Source organism: Lotus japonicus, chromosome 3, assembly GCF_012489685.1.
Source record: "Lotus japonicus ecotype B-129 chromosome 3, LjGifu_v1.2".
In the NCBI taxonomy this organism is placed as follows: Eukaryota; Viridiplantae; Streptophyta; class Magnoliopsida; order Fabales; family Fabaceae; genus Lotus; species Lotus japonicus.
Genome location: NC_080043.1, coordinates 898,887 through 914,789, shown reverse-complemented (window position 1 = coordinate 914,789; position 15,903 = coordinate 898,887). Strand labels below are relative to the sequence as shown.

The 15,903-nt window shown below is 37.0% G+C and overlaps 3 protein-coding genes across 3 annotated transcripts; 2 read left to right on the top strand and 1 right to left on the bottom strand.

Annotated features, from left to right (window-relative positions):
* The first annotated feature begins 336 nt into the window (after window positions 1-336).
* On the top strand, window positions 337-6,594 carry LOC130748028 (uncharacterized). Its single transcript, XM_057601115.1, has 11 exons — window positions 337-845; window positions 976-1,044; window positions 1,155-1,247; window positions 1,508-1,629; window positions 2,700-2,895; window positions 3,727-3,902; window positions 4,401-4,530; window positions 5,105-5,265; window positions 5,378-5,469; window positions 5,684-5,795; window positions 6,293-6,594. The coding sequence occupies exons 1-11, from the start codon at window positions 552-554 to the stop codon at window positions 6,336-6,338; spliced, it is 1,491 nt and encodes a 496-aa protein (XP_057457098.1). The 5' UTR covers window positions 337-551; the 3' UTR covers window positions 6,339-6,594.
* A 379-nt stretch (window positions 6,595-6,973) lies between these two features.
* On the bottom strand, window positions 6,974-7,692 carry LOC130748029 (uncharacterized). The gene is made up of 2 exons (XM_057601116.1): window positions 7,447-7,692; window positions 6,974-7,336 (listed from the first exon to the last, which is right to left on the bottom strand). Exons 1-2 carry the CDS (start codon window positions 7,636-7,638, stop codon window positions 7,148-7,150), a joined length of 381 nt encoding a protein of 126 aa, XP_057457099.1. The 5' UTR covers window positions 7,639-7,692; the 3' UTR covers window positions 6,974-7,147.
* A 3,171-nt stretch (window positions 7,693-10,863) lies between these two features.
* LOC130745552 (signal recognition particle subunit SRP54 2-like) lies at window positions 10,864-15,676 on the top strand. Its single transcript, XM_057597859.1, has 10 exons — window positions 10,864-10,983; window positions 11,420-11,660; window positions 11,755-11,854; window positions 12,110-12,263; window positions 13,554-13,704; window positions 13,796-13,944; window positions 14,274-14,374; window positions 14,489-14,646; window positions 14,936-15,050; window positions 15,162-15,676. Exons 2-10 carry the CDS (start codon window positions 11,430-11,432, stop codon window positions 15,437-15,439), a joined length of 1,437 nt encoding a protein of 478 aa, XP_057453842.1. The 5' UTR covers window positions 10,864-10,983; window positions 11,420-11,429; the 3' UTR covers window positions 15,440-15,676.
* The last annotated feature ends 227 nt before the right edge of the window (window positions 15,677-15,903 follow it).

Here is a 15,903-nt window from a genome sequence, read left to right as displayed (position 1 = left end):
ATTTGATACAAATATAACCGTCGCAAGCCGCTGATTAAATGTCGATACAAAACATATGTCTACGTATAAGAATTCTTTAATTTTATGGTGTTAATCGATGTATTCAACAAGCGATAAAATAAAATAACATAAGAACTCTTTTGCTAATGATGAACAAATCCAAAGAAAGTACAAAAGAACATACAAATTCTAAAAAGATCCTCTAAAAGGGATGGAATGTGAGAGTGAGGAAAGTCCTACAAGAAAAAAATAAAAAATAAAAAATAAAATAAAAGGATTGTATGTTGAATCATCCAATGAAAGGCAAAACAAAACCTCTTTGATGCTTTCCCTAATCACAATATTAAAGTTTGCATCGTTGCGAGGCGCAACACCACAACTTATCTTGTGAGTCCCACGCAGTCTCTTCCTTTCTGGTTACACCCACAGCCCACAGTAGAAGAAGAAGAACAACAACAACTGGGTGGGTAAACAATCATGATCAAAATTAACCGTTTTCACTCCTAATCCTCTTTCTTCTTCTTCTTCTTCTTCTTCCATTCACTCATTCAATGGCGCTTACATCACTCTCTCCGCTCCCAATTCCGCCGCGCTCCTCCGCCAGTTCATGCTTATGCGGCGGGATCAATTTCCGCTCCAACAACCTCTCCATTCATTCCTCTTTTCCTCTTTTCTCTTCTCTCTCCTTCAACTCCAACTCCTTCAATTCCAAGGTCTCTGGCAGAACAACCAGGCGCTCTCACACCGTCTTCGCTGCCTCCGCCGACTACTACAACACTCTCGGTGTCCCCAAATCCGCCACCGTCAAGGAAATCAAAGCCGCTTATCGAAGGTTAGCCCGTCAGGTACTATTATTATTATTATTATTCCAATCTCCCTATTTTATTGGAAATTGAAAAACTATATATATATATATATATATATATATATGCACTGAACTGAACCTAATATCATTTCGTGTTTATCTTTCTCCAGTACCATCCTGATGTCAACAAGGAACCTGGTGCCACTGATAAGTTCAAAGAAATTAGCAATGCATATGAGGTATGCACCATGGAAACTACACCATGTCTATCAATGTTTTTTGATTCCATTTAGGGCCTTAATGTTATTTATCATATTAGCTCTTGAATTCTGAATTACCACACTGTCAGGTGCTATCAGATGATAAAAAGAGGGCTTTATATGATCAATATGGTGAGGCAGGAGTTAAGAGTACCGTGGGAGCTGGATCAAGTGCCTATACGGTATTCAATATTTATTTTTTGCTTGTTTCTTTCGTATGTAACTCTAGGTATAATTACATAGCTGAAGGGATGATAAAAGCTTCCTTCCTAGGAGAATTACTGCTCAAGTACCAATAGCTCCTATGAACATATGTTGCCTTCTTTTTGGGAAATAATTGAAATGCATGCTCGTTGAAGTTGTCTAATGTCTTTTACTCTATCTACCCTTCTTTTGTTGCTTCTATAAGGTAGATTTACATTTAACAATATTTTCCTTGCAGACCAATCCGTTCGATTTATTTGAGACATTTTTTGGGCCAAATATGGGTGGCTTTGGTGGCATGGATCCAACTGGATTTGGAACACAACGTCGTAGAACTGTTACTAAGGGTGAAGACATCCGGTGAGTTGTGCTGTCATAGTTGGATATTTTTGTTTTGGCGATGTTAGTCAATTGAATGATTATTATATTTAGCTACTTAAAATAAAAATGGCTTAGTGTCATGAAAAGACCATATTTCTAAATTGGTTTTTGTAAAATTTAGTTTTTGATAGATCTTGATGGACCTTGTTTAATACATATAACCCATCCCACTTAGTGGGATAGAGTTCAGTTGTTGTAGCTTGTGTAGGTTTTCAAGGAGAGAGAAAGTCGAAATAAAGATCCATCACTGGAAAATAAATATCTATTTAACTACCCAGAATGGTTTAATATTTTATACATATCACTGATTTAGACCCTAATTTATATTATTAATCTCGGTCAAACACCCTTGGGGTACATTTAAGCCTACCAATAACACCTATAACATATTAATGCTCGTCCTTAAGATACAAAGCATCAAACCACTAAGAGAATACAAAGAAAACTCCAAGATCTAATGCTTTGGTTTTGGAAGGTGGGGGATTAGGGGAAAGGAGTCAATGTGAAACCAAGGTTGTCAGTCCTGGATAGCGGTGCGTAGTGGCCGACCCTAAAATCACTATAGTGGTATAGTGCATAGCGGGATGGCCGCTACACTGAAGAAGGAGGAAGAAGGACTGGGAAGAAGGAGGTGCAGGAATAAGGGTCTAAGGGAGAAGAAAGGTGGAAGGGGGCTGTGTAAAACGGAAGTTTTGTTTTTCAGGGGCCTCTTTAGGTTAAAAGCCGTCACACCTGGCCGCCACTCCGCACTGCACCACCGCTATAGCGCTGTTATAGGGTGCTATTAACATCCCTGTGTGAACAATAAGTTAATACTTAGATATTTTTACATAAAATTTAAACACGGGAATTTTATCAGTAATATCTTTTTCTAATTATTATATGATGTCCTGACATTTAAATATTTAATGTCATGTTCTCATATCAATTCAGTAATCAGAATATGTGACTTGACAGTTCTACATATGTAATTATGCTAACATTACAGCTTTCAAACTTTTAATGAGTTTGCTGTAAATTAAGAAAACTTTTGACTCAAATGTCAACAGGTATGATTTCTCATTGGAGTTTTCTGAGGCAATTTTTGGAACAGAGAAAGAATTCGATCTTTCGCATTTGGAAACATGTGAAGTCTGTACGGGTACCGGAGCCAAGATAGGGTCCAAGAAGAGAGTGTGCGCAACTTGTGGTGGGAGGGGTCAGGTGATGAGGACTGAACAAACACCTTTTGGATTGTTCTCACAGGTAATTTGAGTTCTTTGCCCAATGGGTCTGGTTATTATTTTTTCTCAATTTCGTATGTTGTGCTGCTGTGAAGAAAAAGTAATGAGAACTCTTCATTATTTGTAATCAAACTGGAACTTTTAATTTTTCCTGCTAACGTGTATTCTTCGATGAAATTGATTACCACTCTAGTAGTTCTTGCAAAAAGAATCCCATTTGTTGCATGGAATGACTATGGAAGAGACAAGTAAACCAAAATCCTGTAACCTATGCCCCTGGTCCCCCAACCAAAGAAGGAAAATAAAAAAATGGATAAAAGTAAATTGACCAATGAATTTATTTTGGTGAATCCTTCTCTTCAATACTGATATCATTGGTTTGTTTTAAATAAAAGTTCTTTGAAATTTGAGTTCAGTCCCATGAGAAATACTTGTTGAATAATTTTTTGATAAGATGTACTTGATGAGTAATTACATTACAGAGGTTGTAACTTGAAATATAACCTCTGATGAAGTTTGTGTTGAACTGTTGATCAATATGTTTCTTATGAGATGCTGTGCATACAGTGCAGAACCAAACTTAATTGTTTGGTGTGGTAAGAAAATTGATACGCGGACAAATTAAGTTCTTACATTGTGAAATTATTCTGCACGTGCCTTTATACTTTTCCTTCTATTTTTATGAATTCCTGTGACTCTCATGTTTGACTTTTGGGAATAAGTGGTATATCTTTTCATTTGCTTTGATTACTTCATCTATCTTCATTTTGTACACGGATTTCTTACATAAGATAATGATATTGTAATTATTCTATGCTGGAGAGTACTATTCTAATCTCTAATTCAATGTTAGGTTTCAGTTTGTCCAAGCTGTGGAGGGGATGGTGAAGTCATATCTGAATATTGTCGGAAATGCAGTGGTGAAGGACGCATAAGGGTTAAGAAAAATATAAAAGTTAAAGTTCCTCCAGGGGTTAGCTCAGGCAGTATTTTAAGAGTTACTGGGGAAGGTGATGCTGGACCTAGAGGGTATGCTGTATTTAACTATTTATGGCCTTCTCATTGTGAAAGTCTTTGGTCAGTTATTGGATTGAAGTTTAAGTTATATGATATGCTTTTTGTGTAATGCTTTTAGTGTATTTGCTACATGATATACATGTTGCCATCAGTCAGTAAGTTTTGCTCACGCTTTGATGAAAGATGAAATATTTCTAGAAGGAGTGAAGTGTCTTATTATAAAGTAAAAGGAGGATTAGTATCCGTCCTCTTTAATCTTAAACAAATAGATATAAAGAAAGCAAAGACATAATACATTTACAAAGGACACCTGCTCAGAAGCCATGAAAAATCCTGTGCTGGAGCAAGTCCTGCTGCTCAGGGACAAATGTCCCCTATTTTTCATGTAACTTCCCAAAGAGGGCATCCTAAATGTCTCTATCAAAATGGTTTACTTGTCTGTGAATTCTAGCTATATGGTTGCATGATAAAATGATTTAGAAGTGGCTATTGATCTTCTTGTCATAGCAGGGGCCCTCCAGGAGATCTTTATGTATATCTTGATGTCCAAGAGATACCAGGAATTCAAAGGGATGACATTAATCTCCGCTCAACAATATCAATCAGTTATCTAGATGCTATACTGGGGACTGTCACGAAGGTAAATTAATTTACTAATTTCGAGCTTGAGTATTTTTTGGATTTTCTTTAATTGGCTGGAATTACACTTGTAGTTGTCTATACTTTCACCAAAGTTTTATTTTGGTCTATTTTCAGTTGCAATATCGATGTAGTTTTCTTTGATATCCTTGTGTAGAACATGACATTTTGCTCGTTGTTCACTAATATCCTATTCAGGCTTGGTCTTAAGTAAAATATTTTGTGCAATAATAGTGCTATATCTGCCTATAAAATGGTAATGGATTGATAATTATACCATACCTTCCTTTGAACGGAATCATGGCTAGGTAGAGTAATTGCAGGACAAGGTTTTGTTATTTCACCTGCAACCATTTTTGTTGCCTCACTAGTGACGCATGAAAAAATCAGAACTGATGTCTCCTTTTGTTTTTTTGTTCACATGTTTGACCTTTTTTAATAAGATTTTGTGTTTTCGATATTTGCTGGATATTAAATTCTATTTCACTTAGCATTTTTTTGGGTGTGGCGTCACTGATGTGGCTTGTTGCCTTGTGGCATTACCATCAATGGTTGAATTTTTGGCACCTAATCAGGTAAAGACAGTTGAAGGCATTGCTGAGCTACAAATACCTGCTGGTACCCAACCTGGAGATGTCCTCGTTCTAGCGAGGAAAGGTGTGCCAAAATTAAACAAACCATCAATACGTGGTGACCACTTATTTACAGTCAAAGTTACAATACCAAAACGTATTAGGTAATAAGTCATTTTATAATTTTGATCATCTCTGTTGCTCCCTCTTTCCATAGATTATTTTGTAGTCCATCTGAGAAGTTTGATATGAATCACCCCTGCTTTGCACCTTCAGTACGCAGGAACGTGAGTTGCTTGAAGAACTTGGTTCGATAGTTGACAAAACAAGCAGTCGTTCAAAATCCCGTCCTCGGACTCAATCTTCCAGTAGGTGGCTTCTTTATTATTTGCATATCTGTTCTTTTCCCCCCGCTGTCCCTATCCAACAATCTATAGGAACAGTTAGTCATTTGACATCTAAAATCTATCTTAAGCATATGAAGTTTGTATTTTCAAAATGTCTACAATAGAGAAATCTTACAATGTAGTGAGTAGACTGTTGATATTTGAGTTGTGAATCATGATGTTTAACCTTCTGCAGCTGGAAGTTCAGAAAGTCCTGTAGCTCAAAAACCTGAAAGTCCATCACCAACAGTAGCAGAAAATTCAGAAGAACAAAATGATATTTGGAATCAATTAAAGGACTTGGCTGGGTAATAGTTTACAATTTTTTTCTTTTTATTTGTTTTTTCATCAATTGGTAGAGAGCCTGTAGTTTTCATAAGTAGAAAAATTCTAGTTCTGACTTTCACATTTTATGCAAAAGCAAAAAAAAAAAAAATCAGTTTTAGTAGCATGGAACTGACTAATCCTTTATATACAATGAGTTACGAAAAGGACTCATGATACTGTCCTTAAATAAGTTTGATCTGGGGTTATGTTCTTTATATACAATTGTTTTGTGTACTCCAATGCTATTTTCTCTAGTAAACTAATTCGTTGACAAGAGTCTCTTTCTCATCGAGTAAATAATACATATAGGAACTGAGGTTGTGGCTACTGCTATGGTGCTTTTTAGTTTTTATTATTGCTTGAGTTCTCACAAATGTTTTGACTGGAAGAGAAATGTTGAACTGTACTGGTTTATCTTTGGCGATTGTTTTGTGCATTTGCTGATTTCACTAAAACTCACCACTACTGAAACTTGCAGGTCTGTGGCAAATGGAGCTCTGAAGTGGCTGAAAGATAATCTTTAGTCCCATAGGATTATTATTTACTAGGTGGTCCGGAGACTTCGGGATGTAGTATTTCTTCTAATTAGAGCTTGAGTTGTAATGATTCCAGCAACAACTGGATGGGAAGGGAGTATTCAGATATTTTTTTCAGATGCTTTAACTGAAAATTGTTAACTGCGCAGCAAAATCAAACAAGAAGCCATGCTTATTCTTTTATTTATTTTACTTGTAAATTTTGGCACAATACAACTTATAAAGAATAACTTGTTCAAGGATCTTCAAATTGTACTTTACGAGGAGGTTGCACTAGTGAAAACTAGTATATAAAGAATAACTTGTTCAAGGATCTTCAAATTGTACTTTACGAGGAGGTTGCACTAGTGAAAACTAGTATATATCCAACCCCTATTTGAGCGAAAATTAGTGTGTTTGGATACTAGTGACTTAAACTAACTTTTATCTCAATTCATAAAGATAGTTTCGTTCACCTGTTGCCTTCAAGTGCGTGTTAAAGGTCCGTTTGCATTAGTCGTTATTAAGTGAATCCTTATGTTTAGTTTAGGTGTTTAGTTTCAAAGATCCTTTTTCCAAATACCAGCTCCACAAATTCAGCTGAATAACTGCCACTTATACCACTAATAACCTGAGATCGAATATTTAGGTATCAATACTAGATTTATTCGACAACTGTGTCCTTTCTTTTTTGGCACTGGTGATGTCCATTATACAAAGTTACAAACCAACCATACAAAAACATTATGATAACATACAAAATACAAATGGTATTGTATAACACTGTTTTGTTTCAGACACGAATAAACAATGTCTCTCTACGGCTTTGCGAGACTTTCCTTGATCAAAAGCAAGACAGCAACAACCACTGGAGTTAAGATGATGCTTAGAGCAAGAACAAGGTTGGGAGTTGTAATCTCAGGGAAAACAGCACTGCCATACTTGACTGCACCAGCACCCACAAAAGAACCCGCTGCTAGTTTTGCAACATATACTAAATCCTCCACCTAGTGTACAACATACCAAGAAAAAAAATACATGTGTATTAGCAAACAATAAGATAACTTCAGAAGAAAATTGAGGTGATAAATAAGATAAAGAAAAAGGGAGATTTTACTTGAGAAGTGTTGGTGGAGTTTTGTTCTCCTGTTTTGGGGTCCCGAGCTCGAGGGATAACACAAGACCAGCTCGTTGTAGTTGTGGAGAAGCGAATTGGCATTGGGCTTTGGAGGAACAAGGGTGAGTTTGGTGGGTTTTCCCTCCGGTGACACAGAAACCTCCAACCTCCTCCAACAACTGAAACTGCCATATCTATCTATTCACAGCCACTAGCAGGAACATCAACGGTGACAGTTGCATTACATAATCTATCTGAGAGAGATAATTACGAAAATAGAAACGTAACATGGGTTACAATACCGGGTCCAAAATCAGGCCCATTACAAATAATGGAAATTCCTGTACTGCCCCCCACTGCGTCTTTCACGGGTAGGGATGGTAGTAGGTCGAGTTGCGACAAGTAGGGGAGTATAGGACCCGACTCTGTCCAATGACTAATCCTGATCCACATCCCTTAAAACTACATCTCATAGGAATTCTTTTGGTCTAGGAACGTGTTCGAATTTAAAAATGGAATCCAACAATATTTATGGTCGAGTAAAAGTCAAGTCCAACCCATCCTATAAACACTTCTTACCCACTAACTCTAAAACACAGTTCTGTATATTTTCATTAAGGACCCGTTTGGTGTGACGTATAGTATAAGGCCTGATAGTATAAGGCCTGATAGTATTAGGCCTGATAGTATAAGCCCTGATAATTTTCTTATACTATACAGCGTTTGGACATACACTGTATAATTTACCATATCGTTTAAATTAATGCAATTTTATGTTTAATGAAGTATTGAATAATGATATAAAATAAAAATCAAATATGGAGGTGATTATAACGGTGGTGGCGGTGGTGATGGAAGTAGTGGTAGGTTGGTGGTGGTGGTGGCAATGGTGGTAGGTTGGTGTTGGTGGCGGTGGTGGTGACAGTGGAGATAGGTTGGTGGTGGTGGTGGCAGCGATGGTGGTTGTGGTGGTGGTGATGATAGGGTGGTGGTGGTGGTGGTAAGGCGGTGGCGGCTACAGTGGAGGGTGGAGGCAATGGTGGTGGTGGTGGCGGCGATAGGGTGGTGGTTGTGGTGTCGGTGGTGGCAATAGAGTGGTGGCGACAATTATGGTGGTGGTGGCGATAGGGTGGTGGTTGTGGTGGCGGTAGGGCGGTGGCGGTGGCGGCAACATCGGTGGTGGCGGTGGTGGCAGCGATGGTGGTTGTGGTGTTGGCGACGATAGAGTGTGGTGGTGGTAGTAAGGCGGTGGCGGCTTAGTAGGGTGGTGGTGACGGTGGAGGGTGGAGGCAATGGTGGTGGTGGTGGTGGTGGCGATAGGGTGGTGGTTGTGGTGTCGGTGGTGGCGGCGATTATGGTGGTGGTGGCGATAGGGTTGTGGTGGCGGCGATTATGGTGGTGGTGGCGGTAGGGCGGCGGTGGTGGTGGTGGTGGCAACACCAGTGGTGACGGTAGGGCGGTGGTGGCGGCGGCGGCGGTGATCGGATGGTGGTGGTGGTGGTGGTGGTGCCAATGGTGGTGTAAGTTGGCAGCAATAGAGGGTGGTGGTGATGGTGACTTATACGTCGCAACCTTATCATGTCTTATCCATCACTCACATGATGGATTAAATAATACGTCATTTTAACGTATAAGGGGACTTTGATGGATAAGCTTATACAATACAATGTCATCACCAAACAATGGATAAACTCATAATGTATTGTATAAGCTTATACTATCATGCCTAATACGGCGTGCCAAACGAGCCCTAATAGTTAGGTTTCAAGTAAATAAAATTTGTATTATTTTTTCTAGTTTAGTATCTTGTTATGAAACATTTATGATTTAGGTTCTTTCATAATTCATTAATAGGATTATAGTTTTTTTTTTTACAGAATGATAAGTATTTACAATTCATAGAAGAAATTTGAAATTGACATTCAATTTGTCTTTCGGCCCAACTCAGATTCGTCCTTTTGTGGCCTGATCTTTGTTAAACTCGAGCCTCATCGGGTTTCTTCAGGTCTAGTGACAAGTTTAGGTTTAAAAACTGACTCGATCAATATTCAGGGTCGAATGAAAGTCAAGTCGAACATGTCCCAGCTCGTCCTATGAATGTTCTTAGCGACAAACATCAAGGCTTAGGTCAGACCAAGCCAAATTGGTAAATACATAAGGTCGAAGCTTTTTTAAAAGCAGTTAAAAATGTTAAATTTATGCCACTCAAAAAGTCTTGTAAGCATAATAGACCAACTCATTCAAATCAATGTAATTAATATAAATTTATTTTATTATTTTTACATTGGATTTTTTATAATATCTTAATCTACTCATCAACTTAATTATATGCTTAAGCATGTTAGAATATACAATGATTTAACCATATATGTCTCTTTATAAATGGACTGATAAACCTATTTAATTTGACTCATATGATAAAATTGATTTTACTATATTTTAGGTCATTTTCATGTAAGTTTGTTGATTTACATAAAAATTTATTGATCTACTCGAACGTCTTATATAAAATAGAATTTTAAAGGCTTAATTGCAACTTTGGTCCCCGACGTTTACCAATGCCACGATTTTGGTCTCCCACCTAATTTAATTACATGGATGGTCCCCGACGTTGTAGGTCGTGTGCAACGTTAGTCCTACCGTTTATTTCTTAATGGAGGAGACTTACGTGGACGTCTAGTTGGAGAGAAAAATGAGGTATGAGGAGAGAGGGAAGCACGTGAGTATCACATGACCCTTATCTGAACCCATTATACCCAAACCCCTGACCTCCTTAGAACGAAGAAGGTAACATGATTTAGATCCCTAGGGTTTCAGATTTGGGTATAATGGGTTCATATAAGGTTCACGTGAGTTCACGTGATACTCACGTGCTTCCCTCTCTCCTCATACCTTCTTTTTCTCTCCAACTAGACGTCCACATAAGTCTCCTCCATTAAGAAATAAACGGTAGGACTAACGTTGCACACGACCTACAACGTCGGGGACCATCCATGTAATTAAATTAGGTGGGGGACCAAAATCGTGGCATTGGTAAACGTCGGGGACCAAAGTTGCAATTAAGCCAATTTTAAATAGACTACCAAGCCAGACTAGGTTTTCATAAAGACGAGGCTCACCTAAAAGAAAACTAATGAATATGAGTGCAATTAATTTTATTAACTTTTAGAAAACTATTATTCATTTTCCTATTTAAAATTTAGAATATATATTTTTCTTATTTATTGCTCTTACAAAGATATTATTTGAAAAAAACATTAATAAATTCTTTCTTGAAATTCTAAGATAGAGATATATGGTTTTAAAAAAAAAATAGAGATATATATGAACAAATTTTTATCTTATTGGTTCAATTTTTTTTTTAATCTTCTTAATAACAAACCGAGTATATTTTAAATTATTTGGGTATTCATACATACTTCACAAAACCTTCCCTGCCATTCACGCCACCACTTCCCAGCATCCTTCCTCCTTCACCGGTCATCTTCCTTTCATTCAACTTCCTCCGTTCATCGCCGCTCGCCTAAGGAGTTAAAGGTGAGATCTTTTCACACTTGTTCCTGTTTTCATTGTCAAAAATCAAAATAGTATTGTTTGTTCTTCATTGTTATGAGTGTACTCTTTAGTTTTCTAGCCCCTTATTTTTTTAGTATTATATTTTTGCACCCCTTGTTGAGTGCTGCTTTTACATTGTTGTTCTCTCTGTTTATTGTTTCTTCATTAAGACTGTTTTGTTCTTCCTTGAATGTTTGTTTGAAATCATGTTAGAAATTAGTGCTGCTTCTAGTCAAGTTGAACAAGAGGATTGATATAGATAAATAAGCGGGGTCTTAGTGTCATACTTTTTTGATTTTAGTCATGTTGTGATGTTGTGTCTGGTGTCTGTGCTTCATAGTTTATAGGGCTTCCCCTTTGTCTTCACCTTGTATTGTGGTTTCGGTACCCTAATCCGGTGATTGATTTGTGGAATCAGGCAAGGCAAGATGGTTCTAGCGCAGTTAGGGGGGAGCATTTCGCGTGCTCTCCAGCAGATGAGCAATGCCACGGTGATCGACGAGAAGGTCCTCAACGAATGCCTCAAGGAGATCACTCGAGCTCTTCTTCAATCCGATGTTCAATTCAAGCTCGTCGCCGACATGCAGACCAACATCAAGAAGATTGTCAACCTTGACCATCTCGCCGCCGGTCACGACAAACGCAAGATCATCCAACAAGTACAACAATCTTTTCTTATTTTATTGTAAATAAATAAATGGTTATGTGTATTATTGCTTATGCTTGTTTGCTTTTCATTGATTCTATTTCTAGGCTGTGTTTAATGAGCTCTGCAAAATGCTGGATCCTGGGAAGCCCTCTTTCGCTCCCAAGAAAGGAAATACAAGTGTGGTCATGTTCGTTGGTTTACAAGGTCTGTTGCCTGTTAATTAAGCTTACTTCTGATTCCTTATCGTATGTTTTTAATGATTTTATTCAACTGACACAACTAAGTGACACTCGCAGACATAATTTTGTATTCTGCACTTGTACATTGTTCTGAGCAATGTGTGGCATTTCTCAGATTTTACTTTCTCAGATTTCTCATAATTCTTTTCCATGTTTTTGAATAATTCAAAGGTTCACAAGTATTGTGATATATGATAATTTTTTGTTAAAATAAATTCAGGTTCTGGAAAAACTACAACCTGTACAAAATATGCACATTATCATCAGAAGAAAGGATGGAAGCCAGCTCTAGTTTGTGCAGATACATTCAGAGCTGGTGCATTTGATCAATTGAAGCAAAATGCCGCTAAAGCTAAGATCCCTTTCTACGGAAGGTAAGGTTCTCGTTGATATTTGTTAATAGGTTAGTGTTGCAGTTGTATCATGCATGCAATTTTGAAATATGGTACTTACTCATTGAAGAGGAGTGACATAGTGGAGATAGATGACTATGCTGTCTATTAATGTTCTTTTGGTTAGTCCATGCCCTCTGATTACAAATCGTAATTTTTAAGTTGATTCTGAAACTATGAGAGGAACAATCTTCCTTGAGATACAATCTGAAGAGTTTCTTCTAGGAGAATGGCCTGTAGTTGTTATGGGAGATTGTACTTGCTTTCCTGAAGATCATATACTGTACAATGTTATGCTGTCTCAGAATCAAGGTTGTCAAACTCGATAGTTTAGATAAACTCGTGGAGTGCCTGCAAACTCGACTCATGAACTCTTAAATCATGCAAAAATAATCATTAAAAACAATATTAATGATGAAAAACTCAACAGCAAAGCTTTAAACATGCTTAAATAGCCAAATCATGCAATGGCAATTATATGAGCAAGTTTAAATCATGTTTTAATGACCAAAACATAAATAAAATTATATCCTATCTTGTGCACTCTTGAAATCCCACCTCCAATTTACCTTTTTGGATTCTAATTTCTAAAAAAAGTAATAACCTTTGATATTATTTTTTCCTTCTTTCATGTTTTCTGTTGGAGGATGTTAAAAAGAGAGAACTATCAGAGAGAGAGATATTAAGAGAGAAATCAGAAATGATAGAATTGTGTATTTTCCTTTAACTGAATTGTAAACTAAGAAGCTCTCTTTATATAGAGCTGATGAGGTAGCTTACCCAGCAAGCTATTACCAATATACAATTTTCACTAACAGTCTGCTAACAAACTAACTTCCTCTAAAGGGCCAGATCTAATACAACTGAGCGCACATGAGTATAGTACTCATGTTCTCGAATAGAGGAAAAAAAATAATACTTAGGGAAAAATGTAAAAGCTAGGAAAAAGGAAATTGTTGGCTCATTATAAATATGCTGGTAATGTGGAAGATATCATACTACTAACATAAAGCAAACTTAGCCTTTTTTTCTTCTCCCAATGGATTTTTGTTCAGCCTTAGGATTTCACATTTTTCTTTTTCCTTTATTTTCTGAAAGCGGGTATCCACACTCAACCATTTTTCTTCTTGGTATAAGTCCTTGCAATTGAGTTATGGTATGTTGTGCTTAATATCATTTGTTTATGGAACCTTTAATACCCGTTGCATTACATTGTCTTTCATTTCAATGCTTAAGTAATTGGTTCATTGCTCTGGTTCCATTCTTCTACAGCTATATGGAGTCAGATCCTGTGAAAATTGCTGTGGAAGGTGTGGAGAGATTCAAGAAAGAAAACTGTGATCTTATAATTGTTGATACAAGTGGGCGGCACAAACAAGAAGCTGCTCTTTTTGAAGAAATGCGCCAAATTTCGGAAGCAACGGTATTTCCTGTTTAAGCTATATGCATTTGACATCTATTTCCAAAAACCAATGAATTCTAATATAGTAATATCTTTTCTTCGTATTGCTCAGAACCCAGATCTTGTTATATTTGTTATGGATAGCAGTATTGGCCAGGCTGCTTTTGATCAGGCCCAAGCATTTAAACAGAGTGTCGCAGTTGGAGCTGTAATTGTTACCAAAATGGATGGCCATGCCAAGGGTGGTGGTGCTCTTAGCGCGTAAGTGTTACTTTCAGAATAATTGTTTCATGTTTACTATCAATTTTGCAGCCATAAACAAATGAAATTAGCAACAACTAATAACAAATTCTAGTCTAGCAATCATACATGCATGGGCATTGCAATTTATTTTACCTCAATTTGAACCATCCTCGTGGTTTGAATTCTACATTAATGCCGAAATTATATATACACCATTTGAAGGATTTCGAAAATTAGTTTTATATGCCTTTAAAATAAATGTTTGTTATATACTTTTGTGTATATATAATGTTTGTATATGCATATGTGGTTTGGATACATTAGTCTTATTAATCTTATACGTGCAGTGTTGCAGCAACAAAGAGTCCTGTCATATTCATTGGAACTGGAGAACATATGGATGAGGTTGAAGTTTTTGATGTTAAGCCGTTCGTTAGTCGTCTATTAGGTGCATATTTCTTCATTTCTTTTTTCTTTTCACCCAATACATTATAATTTTAAGGACATCCTATGTATGTCCAAGGTCATATTATTTAATCATATTAAACTGATTTTGAACTAGGCATGGGTGACTTGTCTGGGCTTATGGACAAAATTCATGGAGTTGTTCCTAGGGATCAACAGCCTGAACTGCTTGAGAAGCTGTCAGAAGGACACTTCACATTGAGGATGATGTATGAGCAGTTTCAGAACATACTTAAAATGGGTCCTCTAAACCAGGTTATTACCTTATTATGTTTTATTCATTTGTTTTACCCCCTTAATATTTGATGTTAAAGAGGAGCATTGGCGCAACGGTAAAGAGTCGGTGCCATGTGACTGAGGTCACGGGTTCAATTCCATGTGGTTGAACCCTTCCCCGGACCACATGCGTAGCTGGAGCTTTATTGCACCGGGCTGCCCTTGATATTTAATGTACCATAATACTTATGAGTACTTACTTGACTGTTTCTATATAATCACCTAATAATGGCTTCCGTTGTGCTAATTTCTTAGTTGGTTTATGTAGGTGTTTTCTATGCTTCCAGGATTTAGTGCTGAACTAATGCCCAAAGGCAGTGAGAAAGAAGGCCAGGCAAAAATTAAGCGTTACATGACAATGATGGATTCAATGACAAACAAAGGCAAGCATTGTGATTTGATTGTCACAAAGATCAGCTTCATGTATAGAAGATTCTGGTTTTCATTGAAATAGCGCATTCTGATATGCTAATCTTTAACTGCTAATGTTTCAGAGTTGGATAGTTCAAACCCAAAGCTCATGAATGAGTCACGTATTTTGCGAATAGCTCGAGGTTCTGGTCATCAAGTTAGGGAAGTGATGGAGATGTTGGAAGAATACAAGCGTTTGACAAAGATGATATGGAGCAAAATGAAAGGGCTCAAGACATCAAAGAAGGGTGATATGAGTGCCCTGTCGAGAAATATGAATGCTCAGCAAATCATGAACTTGATGAAGCAGATGGGATCTACAAAAGACATGATGGGAAGGTTTGGCGGTGGTGGTAATTAGTTTATTGGGCAGGACATATGAGCTGAGTGGAGTGGTGCTAAAATAAACCACTACTGCTTCAGAACCAGACTCTGTGAGCAGGCTAAGCAGTTCAATAGGTGCTAGATAGGCTCTGCATAATTTTTTTTTGTAATGTTGAATTCAGTTCAATAGGTGCTTAAATAAACCACTACTGCTATATCTTTTTTTGTAATGTTGAATTCTTTTCCTTTTCTATATATTTACTTATTATTTATATAGTCTTAGATATCAATCCAAGTAATCTAATTTTTTTTTAAAAATCGGAATTTTTTTTTAAAATCAGAATTTTTATGAGTAACAAAAAAATGCTGCATTGATTTTATATGCTGGTCAATGGAAGAGATGCAAGGTTTAAATTCTGTCATTAGATTTGTCAATTACAACTAATTAGGGACAATATTTGTTATTCACATTAAGCACAGCCATTCATTCTACTTCCAGCG